Source organism: Delphinus delphis, chromosome 6 (genome assembly GCF_949987515.2).
Source record: "Delphinus delphis chromosome 6, mDelDel1.2, whole genome shotgun sequence".
Taxonomy (NCBI): domain Eukaryota; kingdom Metazoa; phylum Chordata; class Mammalia; order Artiodactyla; family Delphinidae; genus Delphinus; species Delphinus delphis.
Genome location: NC_082688.1, coordinates 5983031 through 5999755, shown reverse-complemented (window position 1 = coordinate 5999755; position 16725 = coordinate 5983031). Strand labels below are relative to the sequence as shown.

At 55.7% G+C, this 16725-nt stretch overlaps 1 protein-coding gene across 1 annotated transcript in view; it reads left to right on the top strand.

Moving 5' to 3' along the window:
- HMCN2 (hemicentin 2) overlaps positions 1–16725 on the top strand; it is a 149894-nt gene that overhangs the window by 22162 nt on the left and 111007 nt on the right. Inside the window, exons 4-11 of the mRNA XM_060013970.1 lie at positions 657–779; positions 6705–6876; positions 7537–7643; positions 8491–8611; positions 10628–10891; positions 13337–13481; positions 13977–14098; positions 15928–16200. Of these exons, the coding sequence (XP_059869953.1) occupies positions 657–779; positions 6705–6876; positions 7537–7643; positions 8491–8611; positions 10628–10891; positions 13337–13481; positions 13977–14098; positions 15928–16200 (1327 nt within the window). The remainder of the gene's footprint in view (positions 1–656; positions 780–6704; positions 6877–7536; positions 7644–8490; positions 8612–10627; positions 10892–13336; positions 13482–13976; positions 14099–15927; positions 16201–16725) is intronic.

The window sequence follows — 16725 nt, the reverse complement described above, 5'->3', positions numbered from 1 at the left end:
GCTGTGAAGTCCAAGTGTGTTCTCATGCTCCTGCCCCGTCTGCCAGGCCGCAGGCCTCCCTGGCGAGACCCATTTTTGATAAAGACCACACCGCCCTGCTCCCTTCACACCCCGTCAGAGCCCGGGCAATCCGTCTTCCTCCTGGCGTTGCCTCTGCATTGTCTAAGGGTCTGGAAGACGTGCTGGGGTTTTTGCTTCTTGCTTTCACAGAGAGGGGTTGGGAAGGAGATGTGTGCAGGGAAGGAAGGAGGGCCCGCCCACTGGAATCCTTGGGAAAGACCTCAGGGGCTGGGACGCCTCTCTGCTCTCCCCTCTGGAACAAACTCGGGTTCTCCAAGGTTCTTCTAGCTCTGCGGCCTCCAGGGGCCACTTGGAGCAGAGTCGGTTTCCATTCCCTTCTTCGTAGATTTGATAACGGCTTGCATTTATCGAGCATCTACTGTATTCCTGGCCCTGTGGTGAACACGTGACCTGCATCAGTCCTGACCCCCACGGGGCGGGAACTCGTATCATTCCCATTTTACAGATGCATCGCCTGAGCCCAGAGAGAGGAAGGGGCTTTCTCCAGGTCACTCCTCCCTGGTTCTGGCCTTGCTACTCATACCTGTAGAAGGTGGCAGAGGAGCCATGAGCCAGGCTGCCTGTCTCTCTTCTAGGTGGTCTTTGTGCTGACGGGGGACTGTGGTGACCGTACTCATCCTGGCTACCTGGCCTACGAGGAGATTGCTGCCACCAGCTCCGGGCAGGTGTTCCACCTGGACAGGCAGCAGGTGACCGAGGTGAGCCGGCCCTGACGTGCTGCATCTCTGGGCGGCTCGGCCCATGGGCTGGTTGCCGTCACGGATGAGCGGTGCCGGGCGCTCACACCACAGCAGGAAACGCAGGAAGCCCGGTGCTCAGGGATTTTGGGCATCATCTGGCCAAACCCTCTCGCTCGCCCCCAAAGCAGGTGCTGCGGGTTTCTCAGTTTCGCCCGTAAAAAGATTGGGGCTTGAAGGAGCACCCCGGGTTTTAGCCCGGGTCCCCCAGGAGGTCCAGGCTGGTAGGATAGATCTAACAAAGGCTGGCAGAGCGGGGGGGAGCTTCTCCTCAGAGTCGAGGAGCCCAGGAGTGGGTGGAGGAGCATGGGGGCGGCCATCAGATTTGGGCTGTGTTGCTGGGACAGGAAGTCGAGCTTGGGGACTTGGCAGGGAGAGGATTGCTTGGCCCTGAAGCCTGACGTGCAGGACTGCTGATGCCCCAGCGCTGACCGGGTGTCTGCGTCCTCATCTCGGTCTTGGACCAGGTGCCTGCCCTTCTTCCCCTCCAGGCTCCATCAGTTGCTCAGGTCTCTCCCCGCTTTCCCTCTGCCCAGCACGTCCATTCCTCCCCAGGAGCCAGAGGAATCCTTCCAGTGGCATGTTGGTAAATGTTTCACAACCATCTCTCTCTGGAAGGAACAAGAATGCCCGCTTCCATGGTTTAAATACTCCTACTTTGGCTGGTTTCAAGCTGCCGTCATGAAGTCACAGAGCATGGGAAGTGATGCTCATAATTGGCTTTCTTGAGCCTGTATGAGCCGGTCCTGCATCCCACTGGACCCTCTAAAACAAATCTGACCAACAGGTCCCGCCCCCTTGTCCCCTGGAACAGGTCCAGACCCTTATCTGAGCTCTGCCTCTCGGAGCCTATCGCCTGTGTTCTCCCCCTTGCCCGCTGCTGCCGCCCTGCTGGCCTCTCTGCTCTTTCTTCAGTGCCCCGTGTCTTTCCTCCCCCAGGGCCTTTGCTCGTGTGGCTTGTTTTTCCAGCTTCTCCTCCCCTGGCCCCTCATCTTCCCAGTCTTAGCTGAAATACACCTTCCTCGATTTCCCATCAAATTAAGTCTCCTATCATACCCTCTCCCAGCTCTCTGTACTGCTTTATAGAATCATAGTTTTGCAGCTGTGCGATTATTTAATGCCATTAGGCTGTGAGCTCCCTGAGGGCAGGGCCCTTAAGTTCCTGTCTGCTACGGTATCTCCAGCACCTGGTACAGCCACCAGCAGGGAGCAGGTGTTTGGTAAGTAGCTGGTGAAGGGATGACATGGAGTCCCTTGTGCGTGAGGAAGAGGAAGATGAGAGGAACAGCGTCTCTGAGGCCACCGCGGCCCCGGGCCAGCCCTGCTCTTGCCTCCGGGAGAGGGTATGGTGTGTTGTATGTTTATGATCTCCAGGGCCGTGTTTAGGTTAGCGCCTTCGCTCCCTGTTGAAAGATGGCGTTTATGCTTCTCTGCTACACAAGAGGATTTATTTCTTTTGGCGTGTCAGCGTGCTCTGGTACTAAGCCACCCAAGCAAAGGTGGGAGGCATTTCAGAGTGGAATGACGGCTTGGTCCCTGTTTTGGCGGTGTCCTATCTGGGCAGTTGCTCGGGAACTGGGTTCCTGCTGGGGCAAATCAGACGTCAGGCGTCTGGGTGGGTCGGTGGAGGACCGCTTGCTCAGGTGTGGGGCTGGACTCTCCTAGCCTCTCCCTCGAGCCATGGCACCTGGGGCGAGCCCCTGGCTCCTGGCCGTGATGCCAGCCTTCTGCCGTGGCAGCCTGGCTGGGCAGGACACGTCTGATGTGGTAGGACATCCGATGGCCAGGATTGGCTGCCCCTGGCTAGGGGCCTGGATCCCGCTCCTCCCTGAATAGAGATCTGTCATTCGTTAGCTTCATGCCTTGTACCTGGCCCCTTCCAGATGTCCCCAGACATTTGGCAAGCCTGGGAAGGTAGCCGGGGCAGCCAGGGCCGTGGTCATCCCCCCAGGAGAGGGAACAGTGTCTTTGCCCAAGCCAAGGGGGCTCCGGCTAGAAGAAGTTGCAAAAGTCCCCCAAACCCCGCCTGTGTAGTCAGTTCTTTGACCATTTCAAAGTGTGTCCAGTATGGCAGGAAAGACACATAGAGTGCGTTCCCTCTTCCCTTCATTTATCGAGCGCGTTCTCTCTTCCCTTCATTTACCGAGCGCATTCTCTCTTCCCTTCATTTACCGAGCGCGTACTCTGCACTGGCGCAGCTTTAGGTGCTGGGCGCCGAGAGATTATCCATCAATCTTACATCTCTGTGCTTTCGGGCGTTTAGCTTTTTCCACCTTTGAGATTCCAGCGTAACTAAAGGAGGGTGAAGATCCTGTCGCCCTGGGAGGGGTAACCTGTAGCTTTTGCCATCCTTCAGCGGACAGGGGAAGCAGGCAGCATGACACCTTGGGCCTGTCCCAGAGGTGTGCATTTTTAATTAGGACTTAGCTAGGTCCAAGAACCTCCTTGCCCCAGCACATCTTTCCCACAGGCTTCCCCCCAGCTCAGACCCAGCTCAACGTCCTGTCCCCAGGTCCAACAGAACGGTCAGAATTTCTGGGAGAGCCCATCATCCTGAAGCCCTCTGGGGTCCTGGGAAGTCCCACTCTGGGGGCTCAGACCCTTTCCCTGTCCAGCACCAGCAGGTACAAATATGACAAATTGCTCAGAATCTGGGCATTAACCAGGGGAAAGGTGAACTGCCCTCTAAGACAGTAAGGGGGAGGGGGAGGGGAGGTCAGATTGACAGGTGGTTTGGATTAACAGATCAGGAGACACAGGCCCTGGAGATGACCTCATCCTGGACCCTTCCCAGAGGAGGTGGGGTGGTAGGGGGTTAAGGTCACATGCTGTCTTCAGACCCCAGCTCTGCCACCTGTCTGCTGTGTGACCTTGGGCCTTTGTTTCCTCAGCTGCGCCGTTGGGTTATGAGGGCTACTGCCTGGAGAGATGGTGACAAGGGTAGGAGGAAGACCTCTGCATGAGGCCAGGCACCAGGGAGCCCTGGGGGAGGGTTAGTGGTGGCCGTACTGCGCTTCTGTGTGGAGCGCAGAACACACACACCCCAGCTCTAGCGAAGCCCCCTCAGGGGTAAGAGCTTTCTCTGGAAAAGGTTCTCAGGAAGGTAGAGGCTGGGCCCAGTGCCCCGTGGTGCCCAGTTGTCAAGGGCCCTCAGTTTTCTGATCTGTGGTTCTCGAGGCCCATTTGACGCCCCCGGCCCCAGCTTCCCCGCTCGGTTTCCTCACCCCGACTGTCAGATGCTTTGGGAGGAGACTCGGGGGATGATTTATCTGCTGTGAACCGCTGAGCGGCAACCATCTGGCCAGGGTTGCAGCGCCAGATTCTCTCATTCTTTCCCCATCAGCAACAGAGATGAGCCCCAGTGCATTGCTGGCTCCCAGGCCCCCCTGTCCTGCTAACATCTGGAAGCCATTACCTTCGCAAATAAACATTGCTCGATGAAGGCTGTCTGCTCAGAAGTTTCCCTCGATTCCTCTCTGAGTCCCCGGGCCATCGCCAGGCCCAGAAGCCTTTGCCCCCAGGCCTGGGCCTGCAGCCGCTTGGCCTTGCTGTGGGCAAGAGGGTCAGCTCCCCCAGCTCTGGAGTGGTGATGTGCTTACAGGGCAGCCCTCGTGGGCGGGCTGCCTCCTGACGGGGTCGCTGGCCTCCTGTCTCCTCTCCGTGCAGTAGCCTGAGCTCTTGGGCATCTTCTCTCCATCAAAAAATCCTAGAAAGAGCTTGTAATGACAGTTGCAACACAGTAGCGGGTGTGACCCATCTGGGTAATTGTCAACGAGTGCTGCCACCCCCTTCTGGCAGCTTTGCTCATTTCTGATTGCCTCCTGACCCCTGAGAAGGCCTGGCCCCGGGGGGAGAAGGACAGTGGTCACAGAGCTGTTGCTTTGCTGTCAGGGAGCTGCCTCGCTTACCTCACCAGCTTCTGTCTGCCTTTCTAGCCGGGAGCCTTAGCTGCTGCTTCTGATCGACCTCCACACGGACGAAGAACCTTGCCTTCATTTCTTAACCAAAATAGGTGGGATCTTTTCAAGAGAAACATCCCTTAGAAAGTTAGGCAGAAACAGAAGAATGGAGTAGCTCCAAATAAAAAAACAGAGGAGTTTTCAGAACACAGAATTCTCGTCCAGTGATAACTGAAATCTAGCTGTAAAATCTAGGCGCACATGTTCTAGCTCAGTCTGACCAAAACACATTCATTTTCCAAATCTCGAGCAATTCTTCCAATTCCCTTCTGTACCCTTTCCCTTCCACGGAAGATCACATGGCAGGCAGAGCTGGAGGACTGTCGTTTAGAGCAAGGATGGCCAATGTGCAGCGTGCCAGACACCGCGTTCTAATTCCAGATCCACGGCAGACTTGCTGCTCGATCACAGACCTTTTTCTAATTGCGGCTGAACGTGGCTTCACATTTCTCAAAACAGTATTCCAGGAAGTCACTTCCTGTTGATTAGAACTGGTAAACGACAGGATACCCCTATGGTGGCTCGGGTATATTCTAAAGTCATGCTTGTAAAGGCATACTTGTTCCTTTCAATTGATTTTTGCTTAAACATTTTCTGTGAGAAGTGTCAAAGATATAGAAAAGTAAAAACAGGGACTTCCCTGGTGGCGCAGTGGTTAAGAATCCGCCTGCCGATGCAGGGGACACAGGTTCGGGCCCTGGTCCGGGAAGATCCCACAAGCCGCAGAGCAACTAAGCCCGTGCGCCACAACTACTGAGCCTGTGCTCTAGAGCCCGCGAGCCACAACTACTGAGCCCAAGTGCCACAACTACCGAAGCCCACTCGCCTAGAGCCCGTGCTCCGCAACAAGAGAAGCCACCACGATGGGAAGCCCTTACACTGCAGCGAAGAGTAGCCCCTGCTCGCCGTGACTAGAGACAAAGCCCGCATGCAGCAACGAAGACCCAATGCAGCCAAAAATAAATTAAAAAAAAAAAAAGACTCCAGTGTAACCCACAACATCACCTGATAAAATGACTAGTACTTTGCTAGTATCAGCTGATGCCAAGCCCGTATTCAACTTTCCCTACTTGTCCTCAAAATGTCAAATCAGGATTTAATCAAGGGCTGTGCATTTCATTGGGTTCTTATGTCTGTTAAGTTTCCTTAAATCTGAAGTAGTCCGCCATTTTTTCATGCCACTAACTTGTTGGAGAGGTATTGCTTATACAGTGTCCCGTGTTGCGGATTCATCTGATTGTTTCCTTATTCAGGAAAATAAGTGGGATGGTATTTTGGAGAGAGAGTTACCTGTTACCTGATTTTCAATGGGACCTGTCTGAAAGAGGAAGATTTTAGAATGAATAAAAGCAGTTGTAGAAACAAAGGACATAAGATTTCTCAGTGTTGTGACAAGAGTCAGGAGGGGGCTGTCTTTGCTGTCTGCTTAGAGACATGGTCCTGCTTAGAGAGCATGGTGTCCAGGTGAGGGTGTGGTCTGAGGCCCCTTGGGCAGGGGGTGGTGAACCACATGGCTCTGGGAGAGATTCCGGATCTCCAGAGTTCATCAGTGTGTAGGAGGCATCAGGAGGGCTTCCTGGAGGAAGTGATGGGTGTCACAGAAGTTGGCCATGTGAGGAAGGAGGGAAGTCTTCCCAGCAGAGGGCACCCTTTGCTCCTTCTGGCCCAGCTGAGTCCTCTGGATGCCTTCATTCAGGTGTCACAGTTCTGAGCCCACAGGCCAAGAGGGTAGTGACGTGTGAATCGGGCAGTGGGGAGTAGGGTGGCCTCAGGTGACCTGGAAAGCCTGTATGCTGCCTAAAAGCCACTGGGGGACCGGATTTTGCACACAACTGGCAGCGTGTTAGGGACCCACCTCCTGTGGGCCAGGCACAAGCAAGACATCACGGGCACCTGCTAGTGTCAGCTTCTCACACCTGCCTTCCAGGTGCTGAAGTGGGTGGAGTCAGCAATCCAGACCTCCAAGGTGCACCTGCTGTCCACGGACCACGAGGAAGACGGCGAGCACACGTGGAAGATCCCCTTTGACCCCAGCCTGAAGGAGGTCACCATCTCCCTGAGTGGCCCGGGGCCCGAGATCGAAGTCCAAGACCCGCTGGGTACGTGCGCCCCAGGGCTGGCCTCCACCTTGGCCCTGAGACTGAGCTGGGAGTCCAGAATGGACAGAGAGAGAGGCCCTGGGGTGATAGGGGGTTTGGACATAAGGCTCCAGGAGCGAGGAGGGTAGGGGGAATGCCAAGTGAAGGGCAGGGGGGTACCCGTGGTAGGTGAGGAAACAGGAAGGCCGTTAGCAGCCCGGCTAAGGGGAATTAAAATGATGACAGTTCCTGAGCTTCAAGGATCACATGGCATCTTCCCCGTGTTCCCTCAGTGGAGCTCTTCGGTGGCCTGGAGAGTCAGTGGGGGCAAGAATTAGTGGCACATCGTAGAGATGGGAAGCTGGGGCTCCGGGAGGTGGAGTGACTTGTCGGGTCGCCCAGGGTCAGTGTGATTTGGACCCGGTCTCCTGGCCCCATGGTGCTCTGCGAATGTCCTGAGTATTCAGGTCCAGAGGCCAGGGGTACAGCCGGCACCTGGGGAGGGATGAGGATGGCGATCAGGGTAAGATAGAGGCCCGGGTACCACCGAAGGCCTCTTGTCAGTTCCTCTAGGAAGCCCGAGGCTGGTGTTTGGAGCGCTGTGGGTTCCAGGGGACAGGGTGGGCCGCTGCCACCCCCAGGAAGTGGCTGGGGACTAAGCGGTCCTTGGGGCTTCCACAGGGAGGATCCTGCAGAGGGACGAGGGCCTCGACGTGCTCCTCAACATCCCTGACTCGGCCAAGGTTGTGGCCTTTAAGCCTGAGCATCCTGGGCTGTGGTCCGTCAAGGTAGGGGGCCTGGGGTTCCTGGGGTTGGGGAGACCAGCTTCACCAACCCGAGATACCACCTCCCTCTCGCCGGGCGCTGCGAAGCTGAGAGCTGGAGCGTGGAGTGAAGTGGGCATATCAATAGAAGTAAAGGGTCAAGAACAGAGGAGGAGTATTCCGCCTTGCATCAGTGAGAGGAAGTGGAGCGGTTTGGGGTTAGTTAGGGAGCTTCTAAGAAAGGCTTACAGAAACCACTTGAGTGTCCAGGTGGGTGACTGAGCTGTCCTGTGAAGAGTGCACAGAAGCAGCAAGGGTGACCTTGGGCTCAGAGGGACAGGACTGGCAGGGGGAGCAGGGTCTGCTGTAATCGGCAAGGTGCTGGGGGCAGGCTGGGCTCCTGACAGAGTATCCTGGGACGGGGCAGGCTGCTGCTTCAGGAGGATAGGACTCTTGCCGATCAGGCAAACATGCACGAGCCCCTGCTGGGCGCCAGGCACAGTGCTGTGTGCTGCAGGCACCGCTATCCTTCAAACTCTGAGCATCTTTGAGCCAAGAGCTCTCATGCCAAGGCAGGGGTTAGACGTGCAGGGGGACAGACCAGACCCGCGGGAGTTGGGGGCGGTGGTCGTGGGAAAGGCAGGGCAGCTTCGAGAGTGCTACTCAGGACAGTGCCCTAGCTGGGTTTCTTCCACTTCATTTGGGGAGCATCGTGCTGGGCCCCCAGGGAGCAGGTAAGTTGCCCACCTGTATGCAACGGCGGGAGAATTCCAGCTGCCGACTCCAGGCCGGGTCGGGTCGCCCGCCTCCTGCCTGGAGCTGGGGTGCTGGGTTCGGATGCCCCGGTGACGTGGGCCTGGGCCTGTGCTAGGTCTATAGCAGCGGCCGCCATTCGGTCAGGATCACGGGCATCAGCAACGTCGACTTCCGAGCTGGCTTCTCCACTCAGCCCTCCCTGGACCTCAGCCACACCATCGAGTGGCCCCTGCAAGGTACCGTGCTCCTGGCCCCAGGGCGATGCAGGGCCGCCTTCTGCGGAGGTGGGGCTCGCCTTTGGGAAGTGGGGGGAGCTCTGGGGGGAGCCATGACTGTGTGACTATGGAACGGGCCTGCAGAGGCTGGGTCCAGCCTCTCTGTCACATCACCGTGAACTGCGCCCAGGGCCAGCACTCCCTCTGTCGGCTCCAGCCCAGGTGACCCTGGGACCGTTTACCTTTAGAACTTCCTCCCTGCCCCCCAAGGCCTCCAGGACCTCACGCAGTCCCGCTTACTACTCCTTCCCCTTGCTCTTTGTCGAGACTTATCTGTCCAGGGCCCCACTTCTTCCAGTGAACATCAGGCTGGTCCAATACTTTCCGAGGTGCTTGAGTGGACACCTTCCCCGAAGGGGGAACCAGTGTCTCACTCCAAGGGAACGAGCGTCCTGATGGACATTTAGATGCCCCTGGAGGCTGATAGCCTGGGGGGACGTTGGAGGCGTAGGATCAGTTTTCCAATGAGAAGCCGCGCACTGGGTTCTGAGGTTGCCTACGTACCCCATCATGACTCCACCTGGAGGAAGCTGGACCCCAGAGCAGGCAGAGACTTCTAGCTCAGGGTGCCAGAGCTTCTTGCCAGAAAATGCCACCTGGCAGCCAGACCAGGATCCCCATTTATAGTTTGGAAAATATGGTGTCTTGCCCCGGGTCCATCCGGGGGATTTTGCGAGGACCAGCTGAGCAGGGATGGGGACGACTAGACCGGGTCAGGCTAACTTTGGACCACAGAATAGTGACCCCTAAATGGTGTGTGCTGGATCCTTAGGGATTTCTTTCTAGTCTGTATCTCCTCTAATGTCTGTCATTCTTGTCAGCCCTTGTAGGTTTCCCTGCCAGGACCAGCAGTAATATCTTCAAAGTGAAAAAGGGGTCTGCGTGCTCATGTCGTGTTTGTTTCTGCCAGTGGGAGGGAGGGCCCGAGGCAGAGAAACTTAGCTCCTATTCTAAAGCCAAGAGAGAAAAGAAATCCTACATGAAGTGCTACAGTGGGGATTGAAAACTGGCCAGTCTCCAGTGGAAGAGGGTGAAGGGCGTGACCCTCTTTGGTTTCTGCTTCTGATAAAGATGTGGGTCCCAGACATCCAAAAGAGACAGAGAAACAGCAGGGCAATTGCAAATGATAAATAGCGATTGGTCTCAGTGCCAGGGGCACCAGGGAGTGGGCGAGGCTGTGGCTAACTGGACAGTGGGGGTCTGGGCCACAGCTGCTGCACGCCGTTGGCTGCTTCTTGCAATGCGGGAATGGCGCCCAGCGCTGACACATTGATTTTTCAAAGGAATCTGGTCTTCTAGATTTGTATGTGCCCCTTCCAGGTTGTTTGATACTTTTTCAAAAATGTGAAGACACTTCCTGGACCACATCCTCTGGTCCCTGGTTTATGATCAGTGAGAGGAAAAAAACAATGAAAAGCCACCTGCCAAGGGAGCGACCTGACTGTTCCCACATCAGCTTAGGAGACTATAAAACCCAAGTCCAGTTCTGTCTGTCCTGGGATAGCGTGGAAAGTACATTTCAACAAGATAGAAAAGGAAACCAGAGGAAAGATGAGCATGGGGAAAGGATGGGCAGGAGTCAGCCTTCCCAAACCGGGGCGTGTGTCTCACCTCGGCCGGTCCCAGAGCCTGCCTGACGACAGCCAGCAGTTAGTGGTGGGGGTACCCCTTCCCAGTTCTGCTCAGCGAGCGCCCCAGTCTGCACAGTAGAGGGGATGTAGCCATGGGAAGCTGTGGGTTGAAGGGACACTGGTGTTTCAGGACCACGGACAGTAGCAAGCCCCCCCCCCCCCCCCCCCTCCGCTTCTCTCCTTATCCCACCCAGCATTAGTTAGACCAGGGAAGAGAAGGTGAGGGAGCGGGAGAAGGTCAGGCAAGCAGGCTGCTCTCTGACTGTGGTCCTAGAGCCCCTGCTTGGGGAGGATCGTGGAGCCCAGCGCAGATGGCAGCATCTCCTTCCTCGCCCTTCCTCTGCAGGGGTGCCCATCTCCCTGGTGATCAACTCCACAGGCCTGCAGCCACCCGGCCACCTGGACTCAATGGAGCTCTCACACAGCTCAGGGCGGTCCCTCCTGACTTTGCCCATGCGGCTCCTCTCCAACGGATCCACCCATCAGCTGTGGGGTGGGCCGTCCTTCCGCACCCCCCAGGAGCGCTTCTACCTCAAGGTGAAGGGCAAGGACCATGAGGGAAACGCCCTCCTCCGCGTCTCTGGAGTTTCCTACCGTGGGGTGGCCCCAGGTGAGTGATTGGCTCTTACCACCCCCAGCTCCCTTGTTCCCTTGGAGGCTTATTTCTTTCCGGAAGGCTCTTCTGATTAGATTAGATTAAATTAGATTAGATTAGGAAATATTTGTTCATTAAACTTCTCTGGGCAGCAGGCTCTGCAAGGCATTATGCCAAATACTGAGATCTTCAGATGTAGCTTTCAGCTGAAGGATTTGCTGCAAAGTCATCCACCCATCCACGCATCCGTCCATGCATCCATCCATCTATCTGTCCATCCATCCACCTGTGCGTTCACCATTCCTTTTGTGTCGGTCATGGTACTAGGCACTGTAGACACAGCAGTGGGCAGGGCAGTGGGTATGGGTACGCCCTTCCCTAGTCATAATTGCTATCATAGTCGAAATCATGGTAATACTCATCTAGTCACCATTTTGAACACTTTCCGTGGGACAGTCCTGGGCCAAGCGCTTGCCATGCATTAGCTCACTGAATGCTTACACAAGTTCTGAGATGTGTCCCCATTTTATAGCTGGGGAAGCCGAGCTCACCCATTTTATAGGGTTGCTCGAAGGGTTCCGTAAGCTAATGCACATAACAAGACGGCTCTTGGGTATTCAAGAGGCTGCACACAGGACGTGGGAACCGTGGACCGGGACCCTCCGCACAGCTGCTGTTACTGTGACGTCATTGTAGGTCATGTTGTGTTGGTTCCCGTGTGTGGCTTTTGCTGGTTTCCCGTGTGTCCCTGAGGTCTCACCATCTGGGCTGGAAGCTCCCAGAGGGCAGGGCAAAGTCTTTGGCTTTCCAGATCTGCCTCTGGTCCTGGGGTGGGGTGGGGTCTGAGTTCACTGGCCATCGGCCTCCTTATTGGGCTTCGTTCCCTCTTCCAGCCCACTCCCCCCTCCCCTGGCAGTGACCGGGGAGGAGTTCAGAGGTGGATGACACTGGCACTCCATCATCAGCTCTGCTGGGGGTCATCTCACTTCATTTAAGGATGCAGGGAGGGTGCCAATGTGCCGGTGGCGACGTGGAGGACCTGGCGGACCCGAGTCGGGCAGGGTGGGGTCGGGGGCTTGGGACCCCTTCTTTCCGTCTCCTGGCCTCCACTCCCCTGCTGTGGCCCCTGGGCTTCTCCTCCCTTGGCCTTTTTTTACAGCTTTGAGGAGGAATTTTCAGGAAGCAATTTCAGCAGCCTCCGTTTCTCTCTCCTGTTCTTTCAGATGGCTCCCAGAGTTTTGAGTTTAGAGCTGGCTTTTGGTCTCCATGTCAGCTGTAGATTAAAGTGTGGAGGCGGGGTTGGGGGCGGGATGTGCCTCCCCTACTTTCCGGGTCTGGGAGGCTGGGAGTTTGACTGAGAGAAGGAGGCTCTGGGTTTGGAGACATGGGGGTGGGGAGGGCGGGGCCTCAGGTCCCTGGGCTCTTCGAGCTCAAGGAAGAGGGAGCCGGAGTTGGCCCGGCAGAGGCTTCCAGTGCGTGGGGGTGAGTGGTGGCTGCTGGGCACGCAGCTGAGGACGTGGCTGGATGGGCCAACGCCCCTCTCCCCTGGGATGTGGCAGGGAGCCTGTAGCATGATGTCACCAGCCACCCTCCCACCTCCAGCTCTATGCTCAGAGGAGGTCTGGCACATTGCCTCAGCCTCAGAGCATTTCTGGTGGGGATGGGGGAGAGGGCAGCGCGAGGGTTCAGCACACGTCCGTGATTGCCCAGTGAGGCATGGACAGTCCAAGACTGACCCTGGGGGACAGTTCTCCAACTTTTCCACTGAAGTAATTCCAAGAGCCAGGGAGAGAATATGTATCACCCCAAGGCCAGGGTCAGGCGAGGGGGGCAGTGGCATCTGATGGGGTTCCCAAGAGGCTCATCCCAAGCTGTGGGATTTCGTGGAAATCTCTTATTTTATCTCAAAAATGCGTGTGAATTTTGTATTCACAGCCATGCTCCAAGTATGCTTACTTTTCAAAAAAAAAAAGGTTTCCCTCCCACAACTTTGGGTAAAACTGACCCTCCAGGCAGACGAGCAGCCTCACAGCCCTACCCACACCCCCGGGGAGTCCTGTCTGGGGAGCATTTCGTCAGATTTCAGGGCTGGTTTGACTTCTCTGCCCCACAGACTTGCTAAAATGGTGGCACAGGCTGGTCCGTCCTGGCCAGGCTTCTCACAAACCATAAAAACCCCATGAGTTTTCATTGACGGAGCCGGTCCTGCCACATGCATGTGCCAGGTGCTTTCCACGCCCCATCTCTCACCAGCTCCTCACAGCAACACGATGAGGTCAGTCACCCAATTAACCCCATTTTACAGAGGTGGAAACTGAGGCTTCAGGAGGCGACGCGACCTGCCCTTGGCGACCACTGGATGGTGGTGCCAGAGATTGTATCCCGGCCTTCTTTCCCCGGCTCATCCCTGTGGGTCTCTGTGTCACTGGAGGGATCCTGAGTGCTGGTCCTTGCCCACAGGTGCCCCCCTGGTCAGCATGCCCCCCAGGATCCACGGCTACCTGCACCAGCCCCTGGTGGTCTCCTGCTCTGTGCACAGCGCCCTCCCCTTCTGGCTACAGCTGCGGCGGGATGGAGCCAGGCTGGGCGAGGAGAGGCACTTTCAGTGAGTGGCTCAGGGCCAACCGTTGTTCCCAGCCCCAGGGCTCCTGGGGGCCTGATGCCCTGGAGGGATCTAAGGGGAGTGGGTGGCAGGAGTGGGACCTTGGTCTCAGTCATATTGCCCTCCTGGGCACCTCCCAGCTTGGCCAGGGATGGGGGAGGGTGGTTCCCTGAGGCTCCCACTGCTGCTGGAAGAGCCATGGGCCTTCCTCAGCTTCTGAAAACTCAACCCATGCAGGCCCAGCTCTGTGCTGGTCAGGGCAGGAAGGACCCTCTTGAGAACCTCCCCGCTATGGTTGGAAGTCCAGGGCTCAGAGAGGGGAAGGCACTTAGAGTCACATAGCATATCATGGGATTTGCATGTCCTTGGCCGTCTGCCTCTTCTTACCGAGTCTCCAGGAGGATTTGCGACCTCCCTTCTGGGCAAGATTCAGGGGACCAAGCCCCCCAGTGTCTGGACGAGGCTGGGGGACCGTCTCCAGCTGTTCGTCGTCCACAGGGGGTCAGGGAACAGCAGCTGGGAGATCCCGCGGGCCTCCAAGGCTGAGGAAGGCACATATGAATGCACGGCGGTCAGCGGGGCTGGGACCGGACGAGCAAAGGCCCAGATGGTCGTCACAGGTCTGTCTCTTTGGGCCTGTCCGCATATCCCCTCCCCACCCACTTCCTGATTTTTCCCTCTAGGATTTCCTCCCAGGGTTTCTCCATCTGTGGGCAAGCATGCCAGCCAACTGCTGGGGCCTGTCCGTCATCCAGAGTCTGATGCCCACACGGCACCTGCTTGCTGGCTCCCCGCCCCCCCTCCCCGTTTGGGCTGTTTCACCCATGAATGGCCTGTGAGTCTCAGCTGCAGCTTGGACTGTGTCCGCCGCCACCAGCCTCAATCCCATCCCTGACCTCTTGGCCAGGCCCTCACAGGGGCCGCCATCCATCCCGTCGTTCCCAACCCTTAATGCTTCCAGGTCCCGCCGCCGTGGCACCATTGAGCTCAGGGAGGCTGGCAATGCCACAGACCCTCCTAAAAATGAATGGGCTTTATTTTTAAAATAATGAACCTAAGCTGTCTTGAAGAGGAGAAAAGGGGCCCGGGGAGAGATCAGCCGCTCTAAGTGGTCCTAAACTCACACAAAATCACGCATGCTCCCTGCAGGAAGACTGGAAACTATAAACCAGCAGAAAAGCTCGGAATGACCTGTGATCCCTCTGTTCTAGAGATGACCTTGATAGCATTTTGATTTACTTTCTTTCAGACCTTTATCTATGTGTGCATTTTAACAAAAATGGGATAATATTACACGTTCTTAAAACAGCCTGATTTGTTTTCATCTAACACTGTAGCGGGTCAGCAAATATTTTACTATAAATGGTAAGTACAGAAAAGTAGAACAGTATAAGGAAATTTGCACGTGTATTTATTAGACTTAATGATTGCTAATCTTTTGCCATACTTGCCTTTTCATTTGATGGCCAAACTATTTTATTTTAAATTTTAATTTTATTGGAGTGTAGTAGATTTACAACGTTGGGTTAATTTCAGGTGTCCAGCAAAGCGATTCAGTTATACATCTAACTGAATACATTCTTTATCTACATATAACTGAATATATGTATATTCAGTTATACATATATTCATTCTTTTTTTAGATTCTTTTCTCTTGTAGGTTATCACAGATATGGCTAAACTCTTTTAAACTAAATTGTAGGCATCCTGACATTTCAGTATGTATCTCTTTTAAAAACATAGATTTTCCCATATAATAGATTCTATGATTACACCTAATAAAATGAATAATAAGTAATGCCTTAATACTACTTAATTTTGTCTGGAGTCAAATCTCCCCATTAGTATCCTTGCACATCACGGTCATTGACATGTGGATGCAGCTTTTTGCCTGCAGGTCCTGCAGACTGTCCCTGGATAGACTGTCTCTGACCTGTCTCTTCTTACGACCTTTTCTTGTTGAGAGGGAGGGTTTCTTAGCTCTTTCCTCCTTTGGGGCAGTGGCCTTCCTTAGTTCCACATTTGGCTGCTACTTGTACAGAGAATCGCTCTGTACTTGTTACTCTTTCCCTCTTGAGGGTGATTTCCGAGGCTTTATCCCCCAGGGCAGAATTATTGGTTCAAAGGGTGTGAAGAGTGGTGTAGCTCTTGCTAAATATTGCAGTTCGGTGTTGTGTGGAAGGTAGGCGCGCGCGCGCGCACGCACATGTGCGTGCGCGCGCGCACACACGCACGCGCACGCACGCACGCACGCACGCATGCACGCAGCCTCCTCGACCGTGTGGTGGCGCCGTCCGGGCATGGTGAGCAGATGCTGGTGAACTGCTCTGCTGGCTGATGTGTCCTGAGGAATGCGGTGGGCTCCGGGGTCTGGACACCACCAGGGCATGCAGGATGGCCCCCTCCCTGTGTCAACCCCTCAGTGCCTCCTGTACTCCTGTTCCTGCAGACCCCCCGCCGCAGGTGGTCCCTGTCCCCAACGTGACCGTGTCCTCTGGAGAGACCGCCATCCTGTCCTGCCGGGTCCTGGGCGAGGCCCCCTACAACCTGACGTGGGTCCGGGACTGGCGAGTCCTGTCGGCCTCGACGGGCAGAGTCACCCAGTTGGCCAACCTGTCCCTGGAGGTCAGGGACATCACCCCCAGTGACGGCGGGCGGTACCAGTGCATGGCCAGCAACTCCAACGGGGTCACGAGGGCGTCCGTCTGGCTCCTGGTGCGAGGTGAGGCTGCCGTCCTCCCAATTCAACACAATACCTAGCATTTCCCTCCAAAGTCCATCAATCCATCCCTCTGCCCAGACATCACCTCTGGCGGGCAATGTCAGCCCTTTCAGTGTTTTCTCAACCTTCAGAGGAAGAGGATTCTGTAGCCTTCCAGCCTAAGTGTAGTGGTTCTCACTGTTGGGAAGTTCATCCTCATATCTGACCTAAATTTCTACTGCTGTCGGCCAAGCCAATTTCCTTGAGTCCTGTCCTCTTCCCCTGCCATGGAACACCTCCATTACCTACCCCTCTCAATATGCAGGACAGAGATGGAACAGTGGAAACTTCCGAAAGCCCAGAGATCAGACATGCTCGGCAGGGGTTGGGTAGCGCCGCCCAGATGGGGGTGGAGGAGGCAGTGGGAAGAACCCACGTCGGGAGTGCTGGTGCCTGGATAGATACTAACCTAGGATTTAGGTCCACCCAGGATTTAGACAGATCCTCCTCCCTGGGGTGCTATCTCCCCAAGTGTAAAAGTGAGTG